The sequence below is a fragment of the Hakea prostrata genome, chromosome 7 (assembly GCF_041222555.1).
Source record: "Hakea prostrata isolate BN-2017 chromosome 7, UWA_Hpros_2, whole genome shotgun sequence".
In the NCBI taxonomy this organism is placed as follows: Eukaryota; Viridiplantae; Streptophyta; class Magnoliopsida; order Proteales; family Proteaceae; genus Hakea; species Hakea prostrata.
In genome coordinates, this window is record NC_142606.1 from 71,628,009 (window position 1) to 71,653,527 (window position 25,519).

Consider the following 25,519-nt stretch of genomic DNA (forward strand, 5'->3'; position numbering starts at 1 on the left):
GCTATCGCATCGCTTGAAATTGTTCAACTAGCTATGTAAGGAAGAGACTAGGATCCCACCCCACTTTTTGCTGGCTTAGGTGAACCCCTGTTATGTAATCTACTGGCTGGTTCTGTTCCCTCCATACATGTCTAAAGTCCACCTCTATTAACACAGCAGCCTCTTGCAAAATGCTCCTTTTCATAGCTTGGCACTTCCAAGGCCCACGGATAGTCCATGCTAAATATTAACTGCCAATTTAGAATCACATCTTACGTTTATGTCCAAATATCCTTCTTGAATGCAAATTTGAATCCCTTTATGTGTGGTCTGCAATTCCATTGCCAAGATTGATAGCTCTTCCCTTTATCAGTGATGCCAGTTCACAGCTGCATGAAGATATCATAGAATACCATGGAAGAATGATTTGAACTCATGTTTGAGTTGATTTGGACCTTGAAGAGTCCTTTATCTGTAGCCTTGAAGAGCTACTTGTCATCTTGAAGAATGACACCTGTATCCTTATCCTTTCTTTTCTATTTTGTTTATCCTCCATATTGATCCTAGCGGTCCTAGGATTGCACCATCCACTAAACCTTATCCATGTGTTGTACTAGATCAAGACCAATCTTGGTTTTGGTTTGGTTCTTCATACGGGCTGATCTCCTCAAGGCCTGGATGTGTAACCTTAGCATCTATAACAACTTCATGCAGCTATGAACTTGCATCAACCAGATTATGCCATAGGAGGATTGCCAACATTAGTTGTCAGCACCCCACCATATGTAGCTGTTAATTTTGATAGTGCTCTGTCATAGTGCAAATAGACCAAATTTGAAGTAGGCCTAAACCAGGAACAAGCCTTTGGAAACCTAGTCTTCCAGATAACATCAGTGCTCCACTTCCTAGTAATACAAGCAGATTGGGTAGTCTGTTCACTAGAAAAAAACATAGTAGCATGCTAACCTTCACATCATCCACAACGGCTGAGAACTATGAGAGTTGATTATATCTTGTAACAAGTTGTACTTGATTAATAAAATGCTCAATGCTCCAACGTAAGTTGAAGGGTAGTGTTAAAAGTATAACATATCGAAACAAGGGTTAAGTTAGGAGGGAAATCCCAATCCTCAGGATTGGTGCTGTAAGTGGCAAAATTGTCAAGTTAGTTGCGAAACCCAAATCTCAAGATTATCTGGCACTTATTCAGAGATGAATTCAAACGCATGCAAGTACTCATTTTTTCTGTTCTTATTTCGTAGTTGGTCTGTAATTCTATGTCTGTGCTCTATGAGATTGGAAGAGTAAATCTTTTTAATGTGAAGCCTACCTTGGTTGGTTTCTTTTTTCTTCTCCTTATTTGGTTTTCTCAATTATTAACATACCAAGGTCTGAAAACGGGTTCTGTGGTGCATGCCTGCATCCCAGCTTTGTTCTGATTTTTTAAATTTGACTTCTTTTGTAGGCTGCAAAAGTATGTTTTGAAAATGTACAGATGCTGGGCACTATGGAGGATGAACTTTATAGATCTAGTTCCATGCAGTGTAAATATTTTCTTGAAGACGTCCTACGAATAACTGAGGAGGTTTTGCCCTGTGGTATGGTTTCGAATTTAGATTCATTCATTCATTCTTCCAAAACTAGTCCAGTTGTTTGAACATTCCATCAAAGTCTGTTACCAACTTGCCATGACAATGGATTTGTACATAATCAAGCAGTGAATCAGTGAATGATTTTTCATGAGTTTCAATTTTAGCATTCATCTTGGTGGATTTCTAAAATATCTTTGTGTTGATCAGATCTTCACCCCTGTAAACATATGTAGATTTCCTGTATAATAAATTCCAAGGCTATGTTACTTGGACATTCTTTTAGATATCTGAATTCTGAACATCTATCCTTGGCGTATTCTGTTTGGCACCAGCATTTATCAACTCAGGTATTTAGCTGTATCAATGATTTAGAGGGAGGGGACAGGGGCTCAAAATGTATTGTTAAACCATAGATAGAAGCATGATTCGAGATCTTGGTTCCAGAACCCAACTTGTCATCCAAAAAACTGAGTTGGTTCAAGATCTTCTTGAGATATTTGATTGATCAATTTGTATCCCATTTCATCTTGGCATCCGAAGAAAAAAGGAGATATTACTACGATCTCTTTGAGTTCTCTATTTATGGGTGGATGCTGATTTTAGCTGTACCTCACGGTATTAGATTGTGGTTTCTATTTTACTTTATCCTTTGTAGTTTCCAAAATTTGTGTTTCTAGTTGCTTTCATCTTGTCATTCACTTTCCCCACACTAGGTAGGAAAATATTCTTTCAACAACAACAAGAAGAAGCCTTGTCCCAATTAAATGGGGTCAGCTACATGGATTCTTGCCTTCCTATCAGCTGTATTTGAGGTCATGCTAGATACAAGGCCTAGGCTATGCATATTGTTTCTCCACTTCTCTTGAGGTTACCTTAGGTCCTTCCCTAGCTCTTCTATTTCCTATCTTGATTATATCACTTCTCCATACAGGGGCATTTACATGGCTCAGCTCTACGTGGCCATATCACCTCAAACAACTTTCTCGTAGCTTATAACTTATTGGAGCTACTCCTAGACCAGCTCTAATATGATAATTCCTTATCTTATCCTTCCTAGTTTTTTCACTCATCCATCTTAACATCCTCATTTCTGCTACATTGAGCTTATCTACATGATGTTTTTTAACAGGCCAACACTATGCACCGTACATCATAGCTGGTCGAACAATGGTCTTATAAAATTTTCCTTTGACCTTTAAAGGAATACATCGATCACATTAGACCCCAGACACATTTCTCCACTTTGTCCACCCTATTTAATTCCTTGGTAAACATCATCCTCTATGTCACCTTTTTTATTTATGATTTAACCAAGGTACCTAAAACAATCGCTTTGAGAAATCTCCTTATCATCATTTCACCACCTAATCATCCACACGATCATGACTAAAGTTACAAACTAGGTATTCTTCTTTGTTTTACTTAGTTTAAAACCTCTTGATTTCAAAGTTTCTTTCCATGATTCTAACTTGATATTAATCCCTACTTATTTTTCATCTACAACACAATATTATCAGCAAAGAGCATACACCAAGGAACTAAGGCCGAGGATTCTGGAGAAGGCTCTGAAAATAGCATGCGTGAGAACCTGATCTTCTTAGAGCTTTAATACCATTTCAAGAGAAACCAGAACAACTGAAGAACAACAATAATATGGAGAAGATGGGGGAGGGAGAGTTGTGCAGAACACAATAATACTCTCCTCCTTATAGTAACCATATATTTATATTTTCCGTTAAAGTTAAGGAATCTAAACTGCTTAGTACCTAACCGAATACCCCTACTCCCCCCCCCCCCAAAAAAAAAAAAAAAAAAAAAAAGGAGGAAAAAAAAAAAAAAAAAAGAAGAAGAAAGAAAATAAAACAGAATAAATAAGAGAAACCTGCTTATGGTGGAATTTGCACAAGTAAAGACAGCATGGTAAATACACTTGACCCAAGTGTTCCCCATGGTACATTTCGGTCAAGTACCTATTGGAACTTCTAGAACATAAATAATAAGGATTAAGAAGAAGAGTCCCATGACCAGTAACTGGTCTACTAACCCTATTGGCAAGAAGAATAGGTGTGGGTTGTGAATTCATACAAAAAAGGTGTTATTAATGATGACTTACCAGTCATATGGGTAGAAACCCACAATAAATAACCCAGGGTGTTGTAGTAGTACTAGCAGTAAAGAGGGTAGGGGTACCTCCATAAGCTAAAGTAGCTGGAATTTAAAGGCCCAGTAGATTTAGAAGTCTCAAGGCTCTGCAATTAACACCTCAATTGTTGAGACCTCTTATTGCTGGTTAGAGTTCCTGGAAGATTTCTGCAACGTAAAAAGCTTGAGATTCTTTCTTAGAAATAATAACTTCAGAAAATTATGGTTTTTGATCAAAATATTAGCAAAATGGAATGTTACTGGAATCTGTACATTTTCTTTTGTCACACATCAGTTCACGAAATCTTGAACGGATATGTTGTAAATGTAATGACTTTTCATCTAATTATCTTTTTTGCATCTTGCAAATTATGATTTTCTTCTAAGATTTTGCATGGATAAATCCTTTACTCCAGCTTTAATGGTTTATATTATTTTGCTAATTGTTGCTCTTTTTCAACACTTAGACCACGAAAAAGTTTTAGATGTTGGAACTCTTGGCCTGCAGTCCCTTGAAATGGGTTATATATCACCAAAGTTGTATGAGCTGATCCAAATATTTCAATCTTTGGGGTGAGTCTACTGCGATTGGTGACTTGAATTTAAGGAATTAATGCTGCTTTGCGCTCATAGTCTCATACGAATATTTTCATCTGCAGGGAAACTAGGCAAATCTTGTGCCTCATTTTTGTAGAAAGAATTGTTACAGCTAAAGTAATTGAAAGATTTATGAAGAAGCTTAGTTATTTATCTCATTTTTCTGTTTCGTATCTAACTGGTGGGAGTTCATCAGTTGATGCACTAACACCGAAAATGCAAAAGAAAACTCTGGATTCATTTCGCCGTGGCGAGGTATCTGTATTGTGTAGCCGTTGAATCTTTAAACTTGCGTCATATTTCTGTCCCTAAGTAAACAATATGTCATGTAGGTTAACCTATTGTTCGCTACTAATGTGGCTGAAGAGGGAATTGACGTACCAGAATGCTCCTGTATAATACGCTTTGATTTGCCAAAGACAGTTCGTAGTTATGTCCAATCACGAGGACGTGCTCGCCAACCTGATTCTCAATATGTGACTATGCTTGAAAGGTACAAAAACTTTAGAGCTTATTTTGTTTACTTCTTTGTTGTTGTATTGTGTGGTTGTCTTCAAGAAAATTCTGCCTGACAATTCGGATCTTAATATCCAGCTTCACTTCAGTTTATTTTTATGCTGATGGAATGATGGTTATTGGGAAAAAGAAGCGTTAGGTAAAGGTTCTTGATAACTGGTTGCAAGTTTAGTAGCAAATTCAGTTTGTTTGGGTTTTTCCTTTCTGGTCTGTAAGGTCTACACTAGGAAAAGATAAGGGCTGGAAAGAGTATCATTAGCAAAGACCCTTCTTAGTCTATAAAAAGCAATTCCCCTTACAATCATTTAACTAATACCAGCCTTTCAGTTCGCTTAGCCTTATCCATCTTGGGATTTCTGAAAAATTGCATATAAGTAGTTAAGTATATCTCAGTATTAGCTAGCTTTGGGTAGTGGTGACAGGTTTTGTGATTGTTAATGTAAACAATCACAGGATTTGTGACCAGTACTGGGTGGAGAGAAGAAGAAAGAGAGATAGATGGAGAAGAAGGGAGAACAATTGGAAAGTAGGGTCAGTTGATAGAAAATATATTCTGTTGTACCAGCCAACATGTAATATCTATAATTATCCAAGATAGAATTACATAAGGACTATGACATAGAATTACATAAGGAATATGACATAGAATTACATAAGGAATGTGACTCCTATCTCTTACTAATTAACCCTAAAGCTTACCAAGAGATTCACTTGGACTAGGACAGTAATAATTAAAGACTCAAAGCAACGAGGAAATCACATTAGTGGGACTCCCCACTATCGTGCTACATCATAATATCTCATATCTGTATCTCATATCTCTGATACTCCCCTCAAGCGGGTGTATGCACAAAGACAGCTCCAGCTTGGACAAATAAGGACAAACTTGAAAGGCAGCGCTAGCCTTGACCTGTGTAGCAGTCAGACACAACAAGATGATGCAGACTAGCAGCCTGCGGCACTGCCTAGCAGCACTAAAGCATATTTTGGGCATCAGGGCTATTTTGGTAACTTTGGGTCAGATACTCTAGACAACAAGGCCCATAAGGACCGAAAGAAAGGCCTAGGGTTTCTGTCCAGCACCCTGCAACACTACTCGGCATTAGAGGAAGTTTGGCCAAACATAGGGGTAATTTAGTAATTTTGGGCAGTCCTAGTCAAAGCCCAGTTGGTTTAATTAAATTCAGGATTGTATCACTTACCTCTCCTCTTAGTCGATCAAATGGTACTTGGACCCCCCCTTTTTTTTTTGGTACAAAGGGGCTTTATTAAGCCGGGGGATGGGGATATTATTAATGTGCCTTAGCAAGAGTCGAACCCACGTCCTCTTCACTAATAGGTGTTGGTTTCAACCACTAGAACAGCTCTGCGATGGTCTTGGACCCCCTTTTAGTTGGATAATATTAGTTACCTCCCCTCTTACTAGGCCAAGGTACCAAACACCTTCATTTTCTTAACTTTTTCAATTAAATTCTATTTTTACCATCAAATATTTTTCTAAAACCCCGAACTACGCTTAATTGAAGAGATATTTTAGTTTAAACCCCAAATTATCCTCAATTACCTAGTAGGCAAAACCCCAAATTGCTTCCAAATGGGGTTTAAAGTGAAACATATTTTTAGTTAAGGGTAGTTTGGGGTTTTAGAAAAAAAAAATTTGGGTAAAAATAAAATTTAATTGAAAAATTAACAAAAGGGAGGTAGTTGATATCTTTGCAAGGTAGAGGGGGGGTAAGCATGGTTGTCAAGGCGACCAGAGGAGGCTAGGCGACAGAGGGCAGTGAGAACCAAGGTGACACCAAGCAAGGCCTCAAGGTGACACCAGGTTGCCTTGACCCAAAAAATTGGCCTAGGCACCAAGGTGGCTGCCTAGGCAGACGCTTTGACAACCATGGAGGTACGTTAGATTATCTGACTAAGAGGGGCTCCAAGTGTCATTTGATCTACTAAGAGGGGAGGTAAGTGATATTTGCTCTTTATGTTGTTATATCTGAGTCAGTCTAGGTTAAGTAAGAGTCCTAGTTAGGATATAAGTCCTTTTTTTTTGTTTCTATTTCAAAGCTGAATATTAGTAGGATGTCTAATAACGACTATAAATGCATAGCCTATGCTTGTAACCAGATCAGTTTTGATGAATAAAATTATTAGGAGTTACAGAAGAGAAGAGTTTTGATTGAGGTTCCTGGGTTTCGCAGCGCAGGAAGGACCTGCAGCAGCTAGGGTTGGAGGTTTCTTTCAGCAATTCTTCATCTCTATCCTCCAAAAGCAGTAAATACTAATCCCTACCCCTCCGATCCTCCTGAGTCCTAACCCCATTGACACCATAGCCCTTCTCCCCCTCTCTTGGCCTATGGCACCCTTTCTTCTTCCCCTAAACCCTAGAATCCTGTATCTTGTAATTCCCTCCACCAAATCCCTTCCCCTTCTAGAGTCACAACCCATCCTCTTCATCTAGCACTTGACCCCAACCCCCAGCCTGAATATCACCTATAAATTGTAGAATTTGAAAGCCTAAGTTGTCAAAACCCTAGAACCAATGAAGTTTGAATCTGAAACTAAAAACAGCAAGGTTCAGATCTGTGTTTCAATAACCCTAAGCCTAAACCTCCTAGCTGAAACCTATCTACCCACCCTAGGAACCGAGATTCCCTTAACTAGCCTAGAAACCCTAGCCACAGGGTTTGACAAACCCTAATTCGACTGCTGATTCCTTATTTGATGCTAGGTCTTGGTCCTCACCCCAACGAGGCTACATCACAAGCTCTGAGCAACACTCCGATCTATCGACATAAATCCATGTCTTCCCTTGAAAGACAATAGAATGCATCACCTGATGACAACATCAAACACAGTTCCCAGTGAAGGTCACAAAATGCAGCCCCTAGTAGCAACATAAAAGTCCATCAAATGATGCACCTAAATGCTATAGAGAACTCCACCAACTGTCACACCTAACGGCTTCATAAAATTCCATAAAATTGTAGCTTCGTTGCCTCCAAAAAAGATATCATGAAAGTGCAACTCTCATGGCTATTCAAAAATTTCATAAAAGTCTGGTCCAGTGACTACACAGAAGCGTATCCCAATGAAGGCCCTCAAACAGCAATCAGACTCACTCTTGAGTGCATAATATATATTAAAAGAATTCCGCAAAAATTGTTTTGCTTGCTGCAGACATTGAACTTTTCAATGGTTTATTGGTAAATGAAGCAAAAGAATGGCAAATCTATAGATATTACAAAACTGAAATGGGAATGACATGAATGTAACTAGGAGAAATGTCAAAAAGACACAAACTTAAAAGGCAAAAGGTAAACTTGGAAGGGGAAACTCTTAAACGCAACATGTAAACATTGTGAAGGGTATGGGTTATGATTAAAGATGGGATCCCCATGCTTTAAATACCAAATAAGTTAAAACTGAGAAAGCGGAAGAAATCAAATAAGGTTAAATCTGAAAAAGAGGAAGAAATCAAATAAGGTAATCTGATAACTCTAAAAAGGGTTATTTTGGTGACCAAAAAGAAGAAATCAAGCGAAGGATTATTTTGGTGACCAAAAAGGAGAAAATCAAGCAAAGGATTATTTTGGTGACCAAAAAGGAGAAAATCAAGCAAAAGATTATTTTGGTGACCAAAAAGGAGAAAATCAAGCAAAGAGTTATTTTGGAGACCAAAAAGGAGAAATCAAGCGAAGGATTATTTTGGTGACCAAAAAGGAGAAAATCAAGCAAAGTGAGGGTTATTTTGGTGACCAAAAAGGAGAAAATCAAGAAAAGTAACGTGAGACTCTTCTCTGTCGTTGAGAGTCACGCAAAGAAAGTCAAGTAGTCAACATCAGCAAAAAAGGAAACCTATTCATGATTGAAGAAAAAATATACCCCATGGAAGCCTGGAATGATCTTCAGACACAACCGTGAGTGTCAACCTCTGGTTACCTGAACCAAGCGGAAAGCGGGTTTGCAGTCTTGTGCTTGGATCTTTCTCGTTTTAATGTATGAGTCGCTCGAAGTCCTTAATTCACAAGTGACCGAAGAAAACTAGCAGAAGAGAGGGATCTGAAATTTTTTGCAGTTGTTTTTACAGTTCAAATCTACTATCATGAACCAGGAGAGGAGGCGGTGATTTGATCTGGACCGAAATAATCAACGGACCCTAAAACTCAGAATCAGGTGGTAGAACAATCCTCACTTCCTATCAGATCTAAGGATTAAGGGTGTCAGTGCCTCTTCAATCACTCCTTCCAACTCAAATAATCAAATAAACTCTACTGATCGACCAAATCTTCGGACCATAAAATATCAGAAGCTAAAGCAGCCACAGTGAATCAGGAACTCAACACCATATTAGCAAATGCAAGAACATCAAAGCATGAGATTGGATTGCAAGAAATAGCAATTTGGAAATTATTAACAGCGGAGCAATTTGATACTTCTCCCCTTAATTGGTAAGTCTTTATTTGCGATGATGACAACAGATTGTAATTAGTTTGATCCGCAGATAAAATTGATTGCATTAACCGATAATTCTCTACTACTTTTTGGTTCTTGCTTAATTGTATTGTCATTCTTTTTCATATTTAAAATGTATCCTGCTCATGGTTTGAGATCTCGCTGAGATCTCATTTTTTTCAAATGGCGAGATGAGATGAAGGGCCAGACGAGATAAGGGGCAAGAACTTGCTCAAGATCTGGTCTATCTCACCATATCTCCCCAGATCTCGCCAGAACTCTCAATTTTTGCCATTTTTTGTGGATTTCAGCTGGATTTTCACTTGCCATTACTCTTAGCACATCCACAACACCAAAGGAAGATCAATCATTTTATGCTAGTCTTATAAACTTATGAGTTATGACTTATGAATTATAACTTATATAAAAGTATAAACTTCTAATGGTTGTATAATTTTATAATTCTATTCTCGAGAGTCGAGATTGTGATACTCATATGAATAGAATTATAATGACATTTAAGTTATTTGATGTATTTTATACACTTGCTTTTCATTTATATGCCTTAAGGGTTTTATATTACATGTTGTATAACCTTGCATTCCCCAATCTAACAACATTTCGGTTTCACACTTAGGGTTGACTTAGAACTTATGCCTAGGGTTTTTTTCCTCACAAATCCAATGCCACTAGTGTGTTCAGGAAGCCTAAATTAGGCTAACTACCAAGTTTAAGCCCAACCTAAACCTGAAACCCATCGAGTTGGCCCAGAAAAAGACAATATTTCAAGAGAGATCTCGCCAACTCGGTAAAGATCTCGGTTTTTTGAAGGGGCGAGATCCTTGACGAGAGCAAGTTCTTGAACCATGATCTTGCTATCAGTTGGTTTGTTGATATGCTTGCTAGTTTTTCTAAATATAATGCTATTGGCTGATGTTAGTGCTTGCAATATCGTTAGGCATCCTGCCATGAGCTTTACAATGTTGCTCCCCTAGCTCTTATTACTCATTGCATGTTTGTGTTAATGGTTTTAAATGATCTAGCTTGTCATATTCTCATTTGGCAAGGCATTTAATGCAATTTTCTAATTACATAACAACCTAAATGGAATTTCTAGTGGGTCAGATTTTCTTTTTTGATTGGATGCATTACATTTTAAATTTGTAAGTAAATTTAGGAGGCCTTCTACCTTTGAGCTTTAATCTAGTTTCTAAATGAGTTTGTAGTGCAGAACATGACCCGAACCGGACCAGATTCTATTGGACTGAAATCCTGGTTTGAGGTTTGGGTCGAGTTTTTTTTTTTCTTCCTTCCCTTGGCCATCTCGTCTTCCTCTCATTAAAAAGCGGGATCTCATGAGTTCTTTTTCTCTGTCTCATATACAGGTCACCAACTTGGAGTTCATTGTAACTCACATTCTTTATAATGAACAAAAACATTCATGTTAGTTTAATGAGCAAATTGCACTGGCACCCCAAAATGGAGGCCTTAAAGCACTGACACCCCACTTTATGTTTAAAAAGCATAGAGACCCCAAACTGGATTTTCATTTGATATATTTGTCAAATTTATCACTCAAAATAGTTAAATCACTGTTTATTTTCAAGAATATCCCTATAATAAACAATGTTTGAAAGGTTTTCAGTGATAAATTTGACAAATATATTCAATGAATATCCAATTTTTGGGTCTCTATGTTTTTTAAACATAAAATGGGGTGTCAGTGCTTTAAGGCCTCCATTTTGGGGTGCCAATGCAATTTGCTCTAGTTTAATTAATCCCAGAGGGAGTTGTGCTAGTTGGAAAGTTTGATGTATAGTTTGCCAATCAAATAAATAAATGAACAAAACTGTTGTCAGTTGTCAGGCTTCATAGTAATTGAAAGCAACTATTTTATCTTCTGTCTAAACTCGTCAGATTATAAACTGTCTTAGTTTTATTAGCTCATTGAATTGCTTGTTTATAATACTTAACATGGTCCAGTGCTTGTTAAAGTTTGGTGGCTGATGCATATACTGCACCAAGAGAACTATATGTTCCATCTGAGTTGAAAATTTTTGGTTCTTTATTTGAAGCCATTGTTTATTACTGTTTATTTCTCATCAGCATATGCAGCAGGAATTTAGGTTCTGATTAGACATACATATGCAGGGGAAACATCAAGCAACGAGATCTATTATTTGATATCATAAGAAGTGATCGTTCTGTGACAGATACAGCTTCGAATAGGGACCCCAATGCATGCATTTCTAGAGTTTGTTGTGTTGATGAAATAAAAGCATATGTTGTGGAGTCAACTGGAGCATCAGTTACAGCAGATTCCAGTGTTGGTCTAATCCACCGATACTGTGAGAAGCTCCCTGGTGATAAGTAGGAATTTCAGTTCTCTGTATTAAATTTTTTTTCCCAACACTTGTAATCCTAGCATTTATTTTTACTATGTTATATCTGGGTTTCTTTCCTTCCTTGATTTCCTAGCTGTCTTATCACTCAGGTATTACACTCCGAAGCCAATCTTTCAGTCCTCACTGTCTGGAGGATGTTATGAACATACAATAATTTTACCTCCTAATGCAGCATTTCAAAAGCTAGTCGGCCCTGTGAACAGAAATTCTCATATATCAAAACAGCTTGCGTGCTTAGAGGCCTGTAAGAAATTGCATCAAATGGGGGCCCTTGATGATCATCTTCTCCCATATGTTGAAGATCCTTCAAGAGATGCAGTTATTGAAAGGAAAGAGGAGTCTGCTCCAGGAGCAGGTAGGTATTCTTATTTCTATGTATGAAGTTAGCCTTTGTTACCACGTAGTTGTTTATGGTCATAATATGTGGTTGTGATGTATTTAAAAATATCATGCGTGGTAGTTTGTTGTTGGTGTCAGTCTTGGTGTTTTATAATGTCTTGACTGTAACTAGATTAGAATTGATTTGAATCTTCATTCCTCAAAGAACAGCTACGTGGATAAGAATTCTAACTTATTTGTTGGATGGATCGTGTCAAATCTGAAGCCAACTCAAGGCCAGCTCTTAGAAATCGACTGTGGTTGCTTGTGCCACAAATAATCTGATTTACTGACTATGCTAGTGCTCTTCATCTCATGAAAAAGCATATTTGATATCTCAAATCTTATTTATGATCGGACTTTGGATTGGTTTAGCAAGCCATGACCTCAGTGGTGAGTAGGGGTGCAAGTTCGGCACTGGCGGCCCTGAGCCCGAATAAGGCTTGGGCTAAAGATTTTGGCCCTAAGGGCTGGTTAGGGCCAAAATATTCTAGCCCTGAACTAGGGCCAAGGGCGGGTCTAGGATTACTCTCTGGCCCGCCCAGCCATCTCGGCCCGTCCCTGATTTTGGCCCTAATCTTGGCCCTGATTTTGGCCCTGATTTTGACCCTGATCTTGGCCCTGATTCTAGCCCTGATCTTAGCCCTAATCTTGGCCCTAATCTTGGCCTTGATCTAGGCCCATGATTTTGGCCCTGATTTGAGTCTGGACCCTCCACCCGTATGGAGATGAATTAATTATAATCCACATGGGTGAATATTTGACACGTGTCAAATTTTAAAAACATGATCACGTTTTGTAACAAATAAATTATATCTTCATTACTAATGTAGTAAGCATCCACCTGATTTTGGGCCGATCTTTACTCTAATTTTGGCTATAGTCTTAATGTTAATTTGACCCTGATGTAGACTTTGACCTTCAGTCATTTTGATCATATTAGACTATGAGTTCACTTTTTGTATTATTTTTAAGATAATATTTTTTTTTAAAACTAAGTCATTTTTTGTTCCAAAAAATCATTGATTTTTTTTTGGACTAAGGTGAGATTAATATAAATATATAGAGAATCAATATTTAACAAATCTACACCCCAACTTCTGATCATGAATATTGACATCTTTCTTTTGCTTCCAATGTGATATTTCAGGGAAAAAAAATTATAAATGACAGATAGCTATGTTTGTAACTAAAATATAATTTTCTTTAACTACAAAAAAAATATCAATACTAAATTATCGTTGATTTACTTGTTAACAAAGTTTTGAATATGATTTTTTTTTTTTTTTTGGGTTGTTGTTGAATTAGGATATCAATGGGAGGGGTTTTCAATTTCCATCACCAAAGTAATGGGAGAGGTTTTACAATTTCCATCATCAAAGCAATGAAGACTTTTAGAGATCAATATAGAATTATGGAGTATGAATTTATTTATGTTTAAAGCAACACTATCAACTTATTGACTATTTTATCATTTTGTATGAGCTTGAATCATCTTATATGTTCCTATGAATTTTATTTTTAATTTACTTATGATACCTTTATTTTTATTATTATTAATTTTTTTGTATGAATTTACATTTGATATTTTAGGTCCAAGGATAAGACCAATTAAGGCCAGGGCCAAGATAGGGTCAATCAGGGCTAGGAACAAAGCTAATTAGGGTCAGGGCCAATTAGGGCTAATCAGGGCCAACCCATCCCAACCCGGCCCAATTAGGGCGGGAATGGGCTTGGCTTGGCCTTGTAGGGCTTAGGGCCAGGGACAATAATCCTTGGCCCTGAACTAGGGTCAAGGAGGGAATGGGCTATGATTAGAACATATAGGGCTGGGTTTGGGATTGCAAAAGCCCGGCCCAGCCCAGCCCAGTTGCAGCCCTAGTGGTGAGCTGAAGATTGACTACAACATATAGTTGTTGTATTTCCATATTGGCTTGCATCTATGCTCATACACCTATGTAAATATGAGAAGATGTTTTATCGAGAGACTGATGATGAAGCTTGTGTGGAGTGTCACTCATTTGAGCATTAGATGGATACGGTCTTTTCTAGATTAGCCCAACGCCATCATGGTCTACCATTTGTTAGTAACTTAGCCTTGAATTTGAGATCAACCAAGTGCCACACCCAAATCAAAACAGACTCAGCAATGGCAAACTTGAACCACACCTTTGGAGTTTTTGCGAAGACACTGGTGATCCTATGAGACTGTGCTTTAGACTAGTACTTGACAAATTGGAACCAGATCTGTTAGCCATTTGGGGTGACCTTGGAGGTGTTTGACTTTTAGAGTTTGTTGGAGTGATTCTAGGAGTGGCAAGTTAGAGGAGTTAGGATTTGAGTGTCAGACTGGAAGTTTAAGGAATTGAAGAAGGTATGAGGCCACTTCTAATGATTAGACCAGAAGTTGTTCAAAGTTGCAGGTTTGGGCTATAAAGGAGGTTTTAGTACAACAACTTAGCCTGATCCCTATTAATTGGGGTCAGCTACATGGATCTGCCCTTCTAGTCAGCTCTATTTGAGGTCAAAACTAAACACAAAAACCTAACAAGCATGTCTAATCCCACCAACTTTGTTAAGGCTATGAAATCACTTGTCCATATTGAGGCCTTTAAAGACCTCCATTGGACATGGTTGTCCGACTTCAAACGATTTTCTCGTAGCCCATCATGTATTAGAACTATTCCCAGAACCAGCTCTAACATGATTATTGCTTACTTTATCCTTCTTAGTTTGCCACTCATTCATCTGAACATCCTCATTTTTTGCTACAATGAGTTTATCTTTGTTATGCTTCATAATTGCCTAACACTCATTACCATACTTTATTTTTGTTGGTCATCATCATTTATTAACCAGCTAGAGCGACTTGGGGCCCACAAGCCCTGAGGGGAGGGGGAAGGTGTGGTAGGGGTGGAGGTTCAAACCCATGACCTCCTTGGACTTACTGCCTCTATATAGGTGGCTGCCACCACTATGCTAAGAGCACATCCACTCAGCCCATAAATTATAGCTGATCATTTGATGGTCTTGTAAATTTCTTTTTTTGAATTTCTATTGGAGTATGTTGATCAGACGAAACCTTGGATGCACCTCCCCACATCATCCATTCTATTTTAGTTCTCTAGGAAACCTCATCCTTTATACCACCTTTATTTATGTTTGAACCAAGGTACTCAAAATGATTGCTTTGGTGGAATCTCCTTATGAAGTTTCACCACCTCATTATTTGTCGAGTGTGACTAAAGTGACACTAAATATTCTATCATTGATTTATTTAAAGCCTTTTGATTCCAAAGTTGATATCCATAACTCTTAACTTGGCATTAATCACTACTTGTGTCTCATATACCAAAACAATATCATCAGTAAATACATCCACCAAGAAACCTCATCTTGAATGTCTCTAGTTAAGTGTCAATGATAAGTGCAAGTAAATAAGCGCTCAAAGATCCTTGGTGTAACTTAATTCTAATCGAGAATTCAGTAGCTTTGCACACAATTCTTACTTGTATCATCGAACGATTATACGTATCTTTAACTATGTCCTTTAGTACTTGCCATATTCTCTCTAATGACTCTGTTTTATGCTCTTCAATGTCAATAACGACCATATGAAAATCCTCCTTACAGTCTTTGCCTTTCCATAAGTACTCTAATTATGTAACAATAGCTTTCCTTTTAAATCTTATTGGCATAAAACCGAATTCGTTCTATATAATAGTTGTGTTAATGCAACATAGAGGGGGGTGAATAGGTTAAAACTAGTGGATTTGCCCAATTTTCGGGTTTAATTGGAAATACAAGATTAAGTATGCAAATTTAAATATAATTGAGCAAATTAAAGTGAAATTAAACAAATTTGTGAACACACAATCTACAACACAAGGATTTTATAGTGGTTCGACTTTACAAGTCTACTCCACTCTTTTGGCCTCAAAAGAGAAAACCATTGGTGATTCTCTTTCAATACGGTTGATAGAGTGTAGAGAATCAAACCCTTATAATCTTTGTTAAGGGGCAAGAGTATCTTTTTACAATCTTTGTTCGCCAACAAAAGTACCCTCTACAATCTTTGTTCAATAGGGCAGGAGCACTCAAAACCAATTCTAGTCTACCTTGACTTAAAATTAAAAACAACCAAATACAATAGATAGTTAGAGATTATCTTACAAGGGGTGTGACACTTCACCCCTTGTATTTGAGTGATGCAAATGGAGTTGTATATCCAAATAGAGATGATATGCACCACCAATGACCTTCCAACAATAGCCTTCAATCACCTTAAGCTTTGCTTCAATGAGCTTGCTTAAACATCTTATTATATTTTTTAAGGGTGGAGTAAGGTTGAGAGGCAAAACAAATAATTTCTTGTAATTTGAGAGATTAAGAGTATTTGGGGAGTGGTCGATCAATTTGCAAGGTTGTAGTCTCAAATGGGGTGGATTGGGCTTATATAGTTAGCCTTCAAGTGCCTTAGCCCAACCCCCAATGGATAGAAAATTGGCAAATTTTGGCCCAGCAGGATGTCCGTCTGACTAAAAAAGAGCCGTTACAAAATTGTCGTTGGAGCTACAGTACTAAAGGGAAAATCCGTTTGAACTTCTGTGACCAGACGAATGTCTGTTTGTAGCACTGAAGCACAAATTGAGACTTTTAAGGGTATTTAAGTTCTAACAACCCTATGTCCACAAACACACTTCCAACATGTCCAAGGACAATCTAATGACATGATGCACATGGTTTTGATGCAAATGAGTGTAATTACATATAAATTTGCACAGAGGTGTTCTAGGTGCTAATTTGCTAAGTCTTCTTGCTTTAGTTTTAGTTGATGTTCTTAATTCTTTTTGTACTCCATTTTTCATGCTCATCTTGACTTAGACTTCATGTCCATCTTGGCTTGGTCTTGACCTTGACTTGGGCTTGAGCATCCGGCATTGAGTTGGATTTGGTCCACTTGCTCTCTATTGAATTAGATATACACAACGTAATATAGCCATTAGTAATTCATGTTTGTTATCATCAAAACTAATGGAGGCTGACATGGCATTTCCTAACAAGTTTTTCCTTGTCTCATAATTTCACAATATGGCTCCTCGGTTTTATGCTTCTATAGTAGCACTTGGAGCTTTGAATCTCACCTTTCACAAATCAGAGCCATGATGCTTCTCCTTCATTCATCTGGCATTTTCTGAGGTTTTACTAATGGATTTTAATGGCTTTTAAGGGAGAGGAAAATCAAAACATGAATGGGTTTCTTTGTTTAGGGTACAATTGTGATTGGAAGTCATGTAGTGGAAGGGGATTATGGGCATAAAAAGAAGGGATTGGGGTGGATTTTCTTTCCCCAAATTGATGGAGATGTATTATGGTGAATGTAGATTGCTTCCATTGTCAATGAAAGAGATAGTTCACTTCCTAGGCACCCTTTAGTCTTCGAGTGTGGATCATCTCCCCTGACAAGGAGCACTCTGTGCTCCCCCGATGACATTACAACCACAAATTTTGTGGGTCCCACAAGTAAAAAATAATAAAATATTTTTAAAAAATAAACTCCATCATCCTAACCCAGTGGGCCCCTTGTAATTCGTGGTCAACAGCTGTCGGGGGAGCACAGAGTGCTCCCCGTGAGGAGAGACAATCCGGACTCGTAGTCTTCCTTCTAGAATTTAGGAACCCTAGACAGCAAATTGTCAAGTCTCTGTTGGAGATCTTCATGAAGGGCATAATTAGCAGTAACATAAAAGCAAAATTTGAAAATCGAAGTGTGTCCTTATTATCTTTCAGCAGGGAGGCAACAAAGCTGGTCAATCACAAAGGTAACTAGAAAGTCCTAATTGGATTCTAACTGTCCTCCTAATCCAAAACAGAATTGGACTTGAATATGATAAACACAGCCACAATGTTGACTTTAATTAGAACGGAGCATATCTATTTAGGGCATCTGTCCTTTTACAACTTGAATAGCATCATCATGGGATTTTTATTACTAATTAACTGAAATAAAATTGCTTATTTTCACCTTTTTTTCAATATTCAAATAAAATAAAAATATTGAATTTAGTAGAGACCCTAACTTATACAGGTGGACTGCAATCTTGGCTGCTGGGCCGCTTTGTAATGAGCCTTCGTTTACCCCCCTCCCCCCGTCCGCCGCAGATATGGATCCTTGGATCTGCATCAACTGTGTTGTTTCACATTTTGGTCTGACCCGCCTAGAAGTTGGTATTCTTTGTTTATCTACATCTTGCCACAAAGTAAACTGTGTTTTAGCAAAATGGTCTTCATGAATGGATGGCCGTCCAGAATTTAGGTATCAATTAACTTCCATTGTGGTGGAGCTTGGACAACCTGTCCCTAAATGATTTATCTTGTCTGTACGGCATCCCATGCTTGGGATTATTTGGTTTCTTGTACTACAGGATCTCCTCCCTGGTGCAACTGATTGCAGCTTGCGTTTAATATTAACTCCTTGGGATTCTCATCTGTCCTTCTGTTTCCTCGATTTCCAAAGGTGGAATGTAGACATGAAAATGTGGCATAATGCAGATATTTGGTGACAGAAAGTTCTCATCATTATTTGAATTTTTAGTACATTGATCTGCACAAGTTTGGTGTAATAGAAGGACATGGATTTGTGTTGACTTATTTTTATGTCTAAAGACACCTGTACACATGACATGCAATTATGATATTCGATTGTAACTATAGTTTGATCTTATATTCCTAAATGAAAACGTGTACCATTAATTGTATTTTCTGAAGTGGTTACATCTTCTATATGCGGTGGATAGATTTTGTGCATTCTTATCCCCCATCTCCCTTTTTCTCAGTCAACTTGTGTTAAAGCGGTGTTGATTTTTTATTGATTGTCTAAAGGAACTACAAAGCGGAAGGAGTTACATGGAACTGCCATGGTCCGTGCTTTATATGGAACATGGGGAGGCACACCTGATGGTTTTACGCTTCAGGCATATAAACTAAGTTTCTCCTGTAATCTCGTTGGGGAGTTCTATTCTGGATTTGTCCTTCTAATTGACTCAAAACTAGATGATGATGTAGCAAATGCTGAAGTTGAACTTTCCTTGATCCCTGACAAGTTGGTCATGTCATCTGTTTCCCCATGTGGGGAAGTTCGTCTGGATGCAGGGCAGGTAAAACAAAATGAACTTGTTAACATAGTCTTGGGATTATATATTAAGGAAAAATCTCTCATTTAATTTACCATGCTATGTTATTACTAACTAACTTTTCCCCCCCCCCCCCCACACCTAAACCCCCAAAAAAAAAGGTGAAGAAGTCGATGTGTTTCCAGGGATTTTTCTTTAATGGATTATTTTTAACTTCCAAGTCACGAAGAGAATATTTACTCAAGACAGAAAACAATGCCTTATGGTGCAGTTCGAAAATGTATCTGCTTTTACCATTTGATCTTGCGGACTCTGCAAGTGATGATTCTGTGAGAATTAACTGGAAGGCCATTGATGGATGTGCTGCAGCAGTTAACTTTTTGAAGGAAAAATCACTTTTCAGTGCTCATCGCTCTTTCATTAGTGAAAAGGGGGACACATTAGTCTCTAGTTCACCTGACACAAAATACAAGAGCTCTGAAGTTGTTCACTTGGCTAATGTTTCTGTTAATTTGAATGATTTGAAAAATATGGTGGTAGTGTCCATTCATACGGGGAGAATATATTCCATTCTTGATGTGATGATTGGTATGTCTGCTGAGAGTCCGTTTGATTTGACTTCTGATGCAGTCCCCTCAAAATATTCCTCTTTCGCTGAATACTTCAATAAAAAGTGGGTCATCATTAGACTTTCCGGATCATTTTTATTTTATTATACTTTCTTAAGTGGTCTTACTATCATTTTATCTGTCCAGATATGGCATTTTGCTGAAGCGTCCTGGTCAACCTCTGTTGCTGTTAAAGCAAAGTCACAATGCACACAACCTTCTCCTCGGAAAGCCAGATGAAGGTGGGGAAACATGGTTATTTTTTTAATTTACAGGGGCATATAAGAGATTTTTCCTCAAATATATGCACCATATTTAGTTTCAACCTTTGATGATGTTCAACCCTTCAACTCCCCTTTTTTCTCATTGTTATTTTTGTTGAAATATACGCAGGAACAATGAGCTGTTTTACCATTCACGTGAATAGCATTAGTTTACTCTGAATGAAATCCCAATAAAAGACAGAAAGATGGGTAAACTTTACTCTGAATGCCCCTAATGGGTCACTGATTGTGATCCATCCTCCAAATGAAATCGGAGATAGATGTGCTATGAAATTCATTGCAGCAAGGGGGTGTGATGGGTAGTGATGGGAGTCAGTCCAAACTGGCCCAGCTCTGGCTGCTGTCTGGTATGCTGGACTGCCATAATTTACAAATGCTCTCTAATTGTATGTTAAACAAGTCTATCGATTGACTGTTGCCTGAAAAAGTGACTGTGATTTCCTTCCTCACTGGCTAGCTTACTGATTTTCTACTCCCTAGTGCACTTGTCACCTCATTGTGGGTTAGAAGATGATGGGAACCTTCAGTGATGTTGACCAGAGTTGGATGCATTTTGAGATGTAGAAGGCTTTCTTAATTATATGGTTCAAGGTTAAAGTTCTAGCAAGATAGGTTGCCCATAGTAAAATCATGATGCGCTATGTTACTTCATAGCCAACTTTCAGATATAGATTAGCATATCCTAGGATGTATGCTAGGTCTGGCACAAGATGGTTGCATAAACTGAACTGGAAGCTCTGTAGGTATCTTTGCATTTACTGGTGTCTAAAGTTATCCAGGATATCCCCCCCCCTTTCTTTTTTCTTTTTTCCTTTTTTTTTTAATTTTTAATTTTCACTTTAAGATAAGACATAGGTGTGTCTTGAAGGAGACTTACTGATGCAGAAAGTTTGTTCAGTTGGGTTTAAATTAAATATATTAATATATCATGGGATGTGAGAGATGGCTTAAATGGTCATAGACATAGTTTTTAACACCACATTGTAAGCTCTATAATGTGATGGCATAAATCTCACAACACATTGCCTCAAGTTTTCAAGGTGATTAGGCAACCCTAAGTTATTGGAGGGGTCCTGGATGCCTAGGTGACACCAATAAATTGCTTGGGCACAACTGTGGTAGGCAACCCAATGCATCATCCAGCAAGCAGGTGTCTACATACCACGTACATAACTATCTTTTGTAACAAAATTTTAAAAGATTTGTAACAGGGTAAAATTTAAGTGGGTAGAATTTAAGTTATGAATAATTACCAGCAATGCAGATAAAAGTACCAAGATCTATTGAAATGTTTTACTATGTTGACGGTTCATTTATGTCAATTCCTGAATTTTCCTACTCCTTTGTCTCTTGATAGTATCTCAGTCCCTATTAGGAATATCGTGGTCAATATGAATATCTTCCACAGGTAAATGCTTGGAAATTCTGGTGTCCCACTTGATATGGTTAGCACTTTAATTTTTGAAAGCTGTAACCAACATGTGTGTGTAAATAGTTTCACACATCGTAGTGTTGCAGAATTATTATCTGACCTTGGCTTCAAGAAAATTAATGCAACTTAGTAGTAGGTTGACAGTCTTTTATCTCAATTTCTGAGGGCTATTTACTTACTAGAATTAGGTTGAGTGGTGTTTAATTATATGAGTATATGACTATTAAGTAAAAATGTACATAACTGGTAAAGTGTGTGTGACTTTAGCTATACCTAAATGCTTCAATATAGTGGCAAACATCTGAGTGCATTATATTTTCTGCTTTTCTTATATCTTAGTATCCTAATGCTTGCTATTTATCATTAGGTGGTGGGGTTGTTGAAAAGCTACAAAATCATGTTCACATGCCTCCAGAGCTTCTAGTTAGTGTTGGTGTATCAATTAATGTTTTGAAAACATTTTACCTGTTGCCTTCCTTGATGCACCGTTTGGAGTCACTAATGCTCGCCTGTCAGCTCAGACGAGAAATTGCTTGTCACCCAAATGACGGCCCTATATCAGGCTATCTGGTTTGTTAATTCATGCTTCAAATTCTAGCATTACTTTTGTCAATTGCTTTGTTTGATATTTTATTGCTCTAATGAATGTTCTGTGATGTCTAGATCCTGGAAGCACTTACTACACTTAGATGTTGTGAAAAGTTCTCTCTTGAGCGTTTAGAATTGTTAGGTGACTCATTATTGAAATATGCCGTAAGTTGCCATCTCTTTCTTACATTCCCCAAAAAACATGAAGGGCTGTTATCGGCCCGTAGGTCCTGGGCTGTTTGCAACTCAACACTACATAAACTGGGTACCAATCGCAAAATTCAGGTATGTAACTGTTTGTCATGTATATGTACATGCCAGCTACTTGCTTCTTCCTTTTTTTTTTTTTTTAATTGTGCAATGATTACGTGCGTGTAGCAATTTACTGCTAGGTTTATTGGTCCTAAATTCCCAAGTTGATTCACATCTCTCCTAGTTTAGTCTTCTATGAAACATACGTAGTTTATTCATGCTAATGGCCCCATGTATGCATGAACCTTCCAAGTCAATTGTCAATTGCTTGACTCATGAGTAGGCAGTAACGATTACTTGGTGGCGACTTGCATGCTTTGTTCATGATGAGAAAGAAGAAAAGAAGGAAAGACAGAAATGAAAACAGAAAGCTAAATAGATTTTATATATATGAACCTGATAACTTCTCTCATGGTATTTTCATCTGACATCCAGGGGGGGGGGGACTGCATCGTTCTACCTTCCCACAGAAGTTTCCCCCCACCCAGGAAAAAAAGAAAAAAAAAAAAAAAAAAAGGAAGAAAAGAAAAGAAAAAAAAAGTACTCATCCTTTACTTTGGTTGGCTTTAAGGACTGGTAATTGGTAATACAAAATGACTAACCAATAATAGCCATTGCTTATAAATTTTTTGTCAGTGGTCTCTTCGATTACTAATTATTATTGATGGCCTGATACAAATTATATTGGAGAATTTGTAACTCCCTCTACGAAAGAGATATTTTATTTATAAAATTGTCATACTATAAGTCTATAATTGGATTATGAGCTAAATCTTTTTAACCTTGCCTTATTATCATCATGAATTGGTTTTTTTGCATCAGGGTTATATAAGGGACAGTGCATTTGATCCTCGTCGTTGGGTTGCTCCTGGACAGCTTACTTCTCAACCAGTCTGTTGTAAATGTCTGGTGGATACTAATGAAGTGCCTCTTGGAAGAAAATTCATTACTGACGATACTAATATTGTTGTTGGAAAGGCTTGTGACAGAGGTCATAGGTGGATGTGCTCTAAGACTATAGCAGATTGTGTTGAGGCATTGATAGGAGCTTATTATGTTGGCGGTGGATTGAGTGCTGCCCTATTAATAATGAAATGGTTTGGCATAGATGTAGAGTTTGACCCCAGATTGGTAGAAGAAGCCATTAGTAGTGCATCTGTCTGGAGTTACACCCCTAAAGTTAATGAACTAGAAATGCTGGAGTCAAAGATTGGCTCTAGGTTTTCTGTGAAGGGTCTTTTGTTAGAGGCTATAACACATGCTTCTCTCCAAGAATTAGGAGTTGGCTACTGTTATCAGGTAATGAAATTTGACCAGCTACCACTGAGGAAGTTATTTGGTACTTCATTTTGGTTTTTCATGCTTCTTAATTTATGGCTTTGGCTGATTTATGACTCTATGCAAAATATTCTCTCTTTTTCTTTGTGGCCGGAGAAAGAGGGCAGGGGGAAGCTTATAACAGTGCCTAATTTTTCACACTCAGTAGATTTTTCTCATTCTACATTTAGCTGCATATACAAGAAGTATAACTTTTCTTACTGATGACCTTGTCATCGCAAATTTTTATCAGAGGCTTGAATATCTTGGAGATTCTGTATTGGACCTGCTTATTACTTGGTATCTCTACCAAAATAATACTGAAATTGATCCAGGGGAGTTGACTGACTTGCGATCAGCATCTGTTAGTAATGATAATTTTGCTCGAGTTGCTGTGAAGCACAACCTTCAGCAGCATCTTCAGCATGGTTCAGGGGTGCTATTAAGGCAAATAACAGAATTTGTGAATTCTGTTTCAGAATCTCAGGATAGCACGTCCCTTCGAGGCACAAAAGGCCCCAAAGTAAGTTTACTTGCTCAATAGACCATTCTTCACCAAGTTATAGTGGCATCAAATGACTGTTTCTTTTCCTAGTTACTACTATATGGTCTCTGCAGGATACAGGCTATGGTTGGATGCTTGATGGCTTCTTTTGTGCACATTATTACTATCGTTGTTGTTGTAGTAGTGTTTGTTTTGTAGCAAAGAATTACAGAATTGGCAACCAAAGCTACCATGTAATGTCCACGTTGAAGCAAATTTGGCATCAAACTTTGGTGATCCAGAATTAGGTTTTACTTCTTGTGGGGATTCCATATCTACTCATAGTTTCTGATTTAGACCCTTCTAGAGTGAGATATGATAGAGTTCTTGTGTGAGTAAGAGTGTTTAGTCAAGTAGGAGTTTTAGTTTAATTTGTCTTCTAAAATAGAGTCCTAGAGTGAGTTCCTTCTAAGGGCCATAAATAAGCCTCTCTACAATGAAACTAGGCAGTTTGTGATTATTGAAATTGACTGAGAACTGAAGGAGTATAAACTGGAGTCAGTGGGTTCCCTAGAGAGGGACTTGTGGCTACTGAATGGGAATTTCTGCAGAATTTTTGGAATTCCAGTTTCCCCTCTTCTATCTTAAAGTAAGTACATTAAACCCAGCCCAACCCTAGCCTTCTCCCTTGCTTCTCTCCCATCCACAAGCTTCTCCTCACCCCCAAACCATAAAGCTGGTAAGATCAGCCCCCTCCCCATGGCAAATCATCTTCACCTCCTTCCTAAACCCTCCAGAAGCCCCAAATCCCCTCACTCAATCCTAATCCTTCCTTCCCAACCCTAGGTTAGTAATCCCAGCCATGGTGGGAGATCTCGCCCGCGGGGGGGCCCGCCCCCAAGAAAAACGGCCCCCGGGGGGGGGGGGCCCCTTTTGGGGCGGCCGCCGGCGGGCCCCCCGGGGGGGGGGGGGGGGGGGCCGGGACGGGTCCGCCTTGCCCCCCCCCCCGGGGGGGGGGGGGGGGGCCCCCCCCTCCCCCCCCCCCCCGCGACGGGGGGGAAAAACAAAAAAAAAAAACTTAAGGCTTAAATGAATCATGTGTATCAAATACATCAAATAACTTAAATGTCATCAAAAAAACATTCAAATGAGTATTACAATTTTAACTTTCAAAAAAAAAAAGAAAAAAATAAACAACCGTTAGAATTTTTAAATAAATTATATTCTTAAATTTTTAAAAAAAAAGAGGAGGGGGGGGGTGTTTTGGTTGTGGGGTGTGGGTGGGGGGGGGGGGGGGGGGGGGGGGGGTGGGAGTATATAAAAAAAAAAATAAAAAAAAGAGGGGTGGGGGGGGGGGGGGGGG

General features: G+C 38.2%; 1 protein-coding gene across 2 annotated transcripts in view; it reads left to right on the forward strand.

The window, feature by feature from the left end:
* The window catches only part of DCL3 (dicer-like 3), a 75,214-nt gene that overhangs the window by 33,602 nt on the left and 16,093 nt on the right, over positions 1-25,519 (forward strand). For both annotated transcript variants that reach the window (XM_089161938.1, XM_089161939.1), the window contains exons 9-21: positions 1,445-1,577; positions 4,181-4,286; positions 4,373-4,565; positions 4,643-4,803; positions 11,427-11,645; positions 11,770-12,035; positions 18,941-19,215; positions 19,353-19,864; positions 19,947-20,041; positions 21,883-22,085; positions 22,179-22,388; positions 23,178-23,654; positions 23,926-24,195. In XM_089161938.1, the coding sequence (XP_089018064.1) occupies positions 1,445-1,577; positions 4,181-4,286; positions 4,373-4,565; positions 4,643-4,803; positions 11,427-11,645; positions 11,770-12,035; positions 18,941-19,215; positions 19,353-19,864; positions 19,947-20,041; positions 21,883-22,085; positions 22,179-22,388; positions 23,178-23,654; positions 23,926-24,195 (3,120 nt within the window). The remainder of the gene's footprint in view (positions 1-1,444; positions 1,578-4,180; positions 4,287-4,372; positions 4,566-4,642; positions 4,804-11,426; positions 11,646-11,769; positions 12,036-18,940; positions 19,216-19,352; positions 19,865-19,946; positions 20,042-21,882; positions 22,086-22,178; positions 22,389-23,177; positions 23,655-23,925; positions 24,196-25,519) is intronic.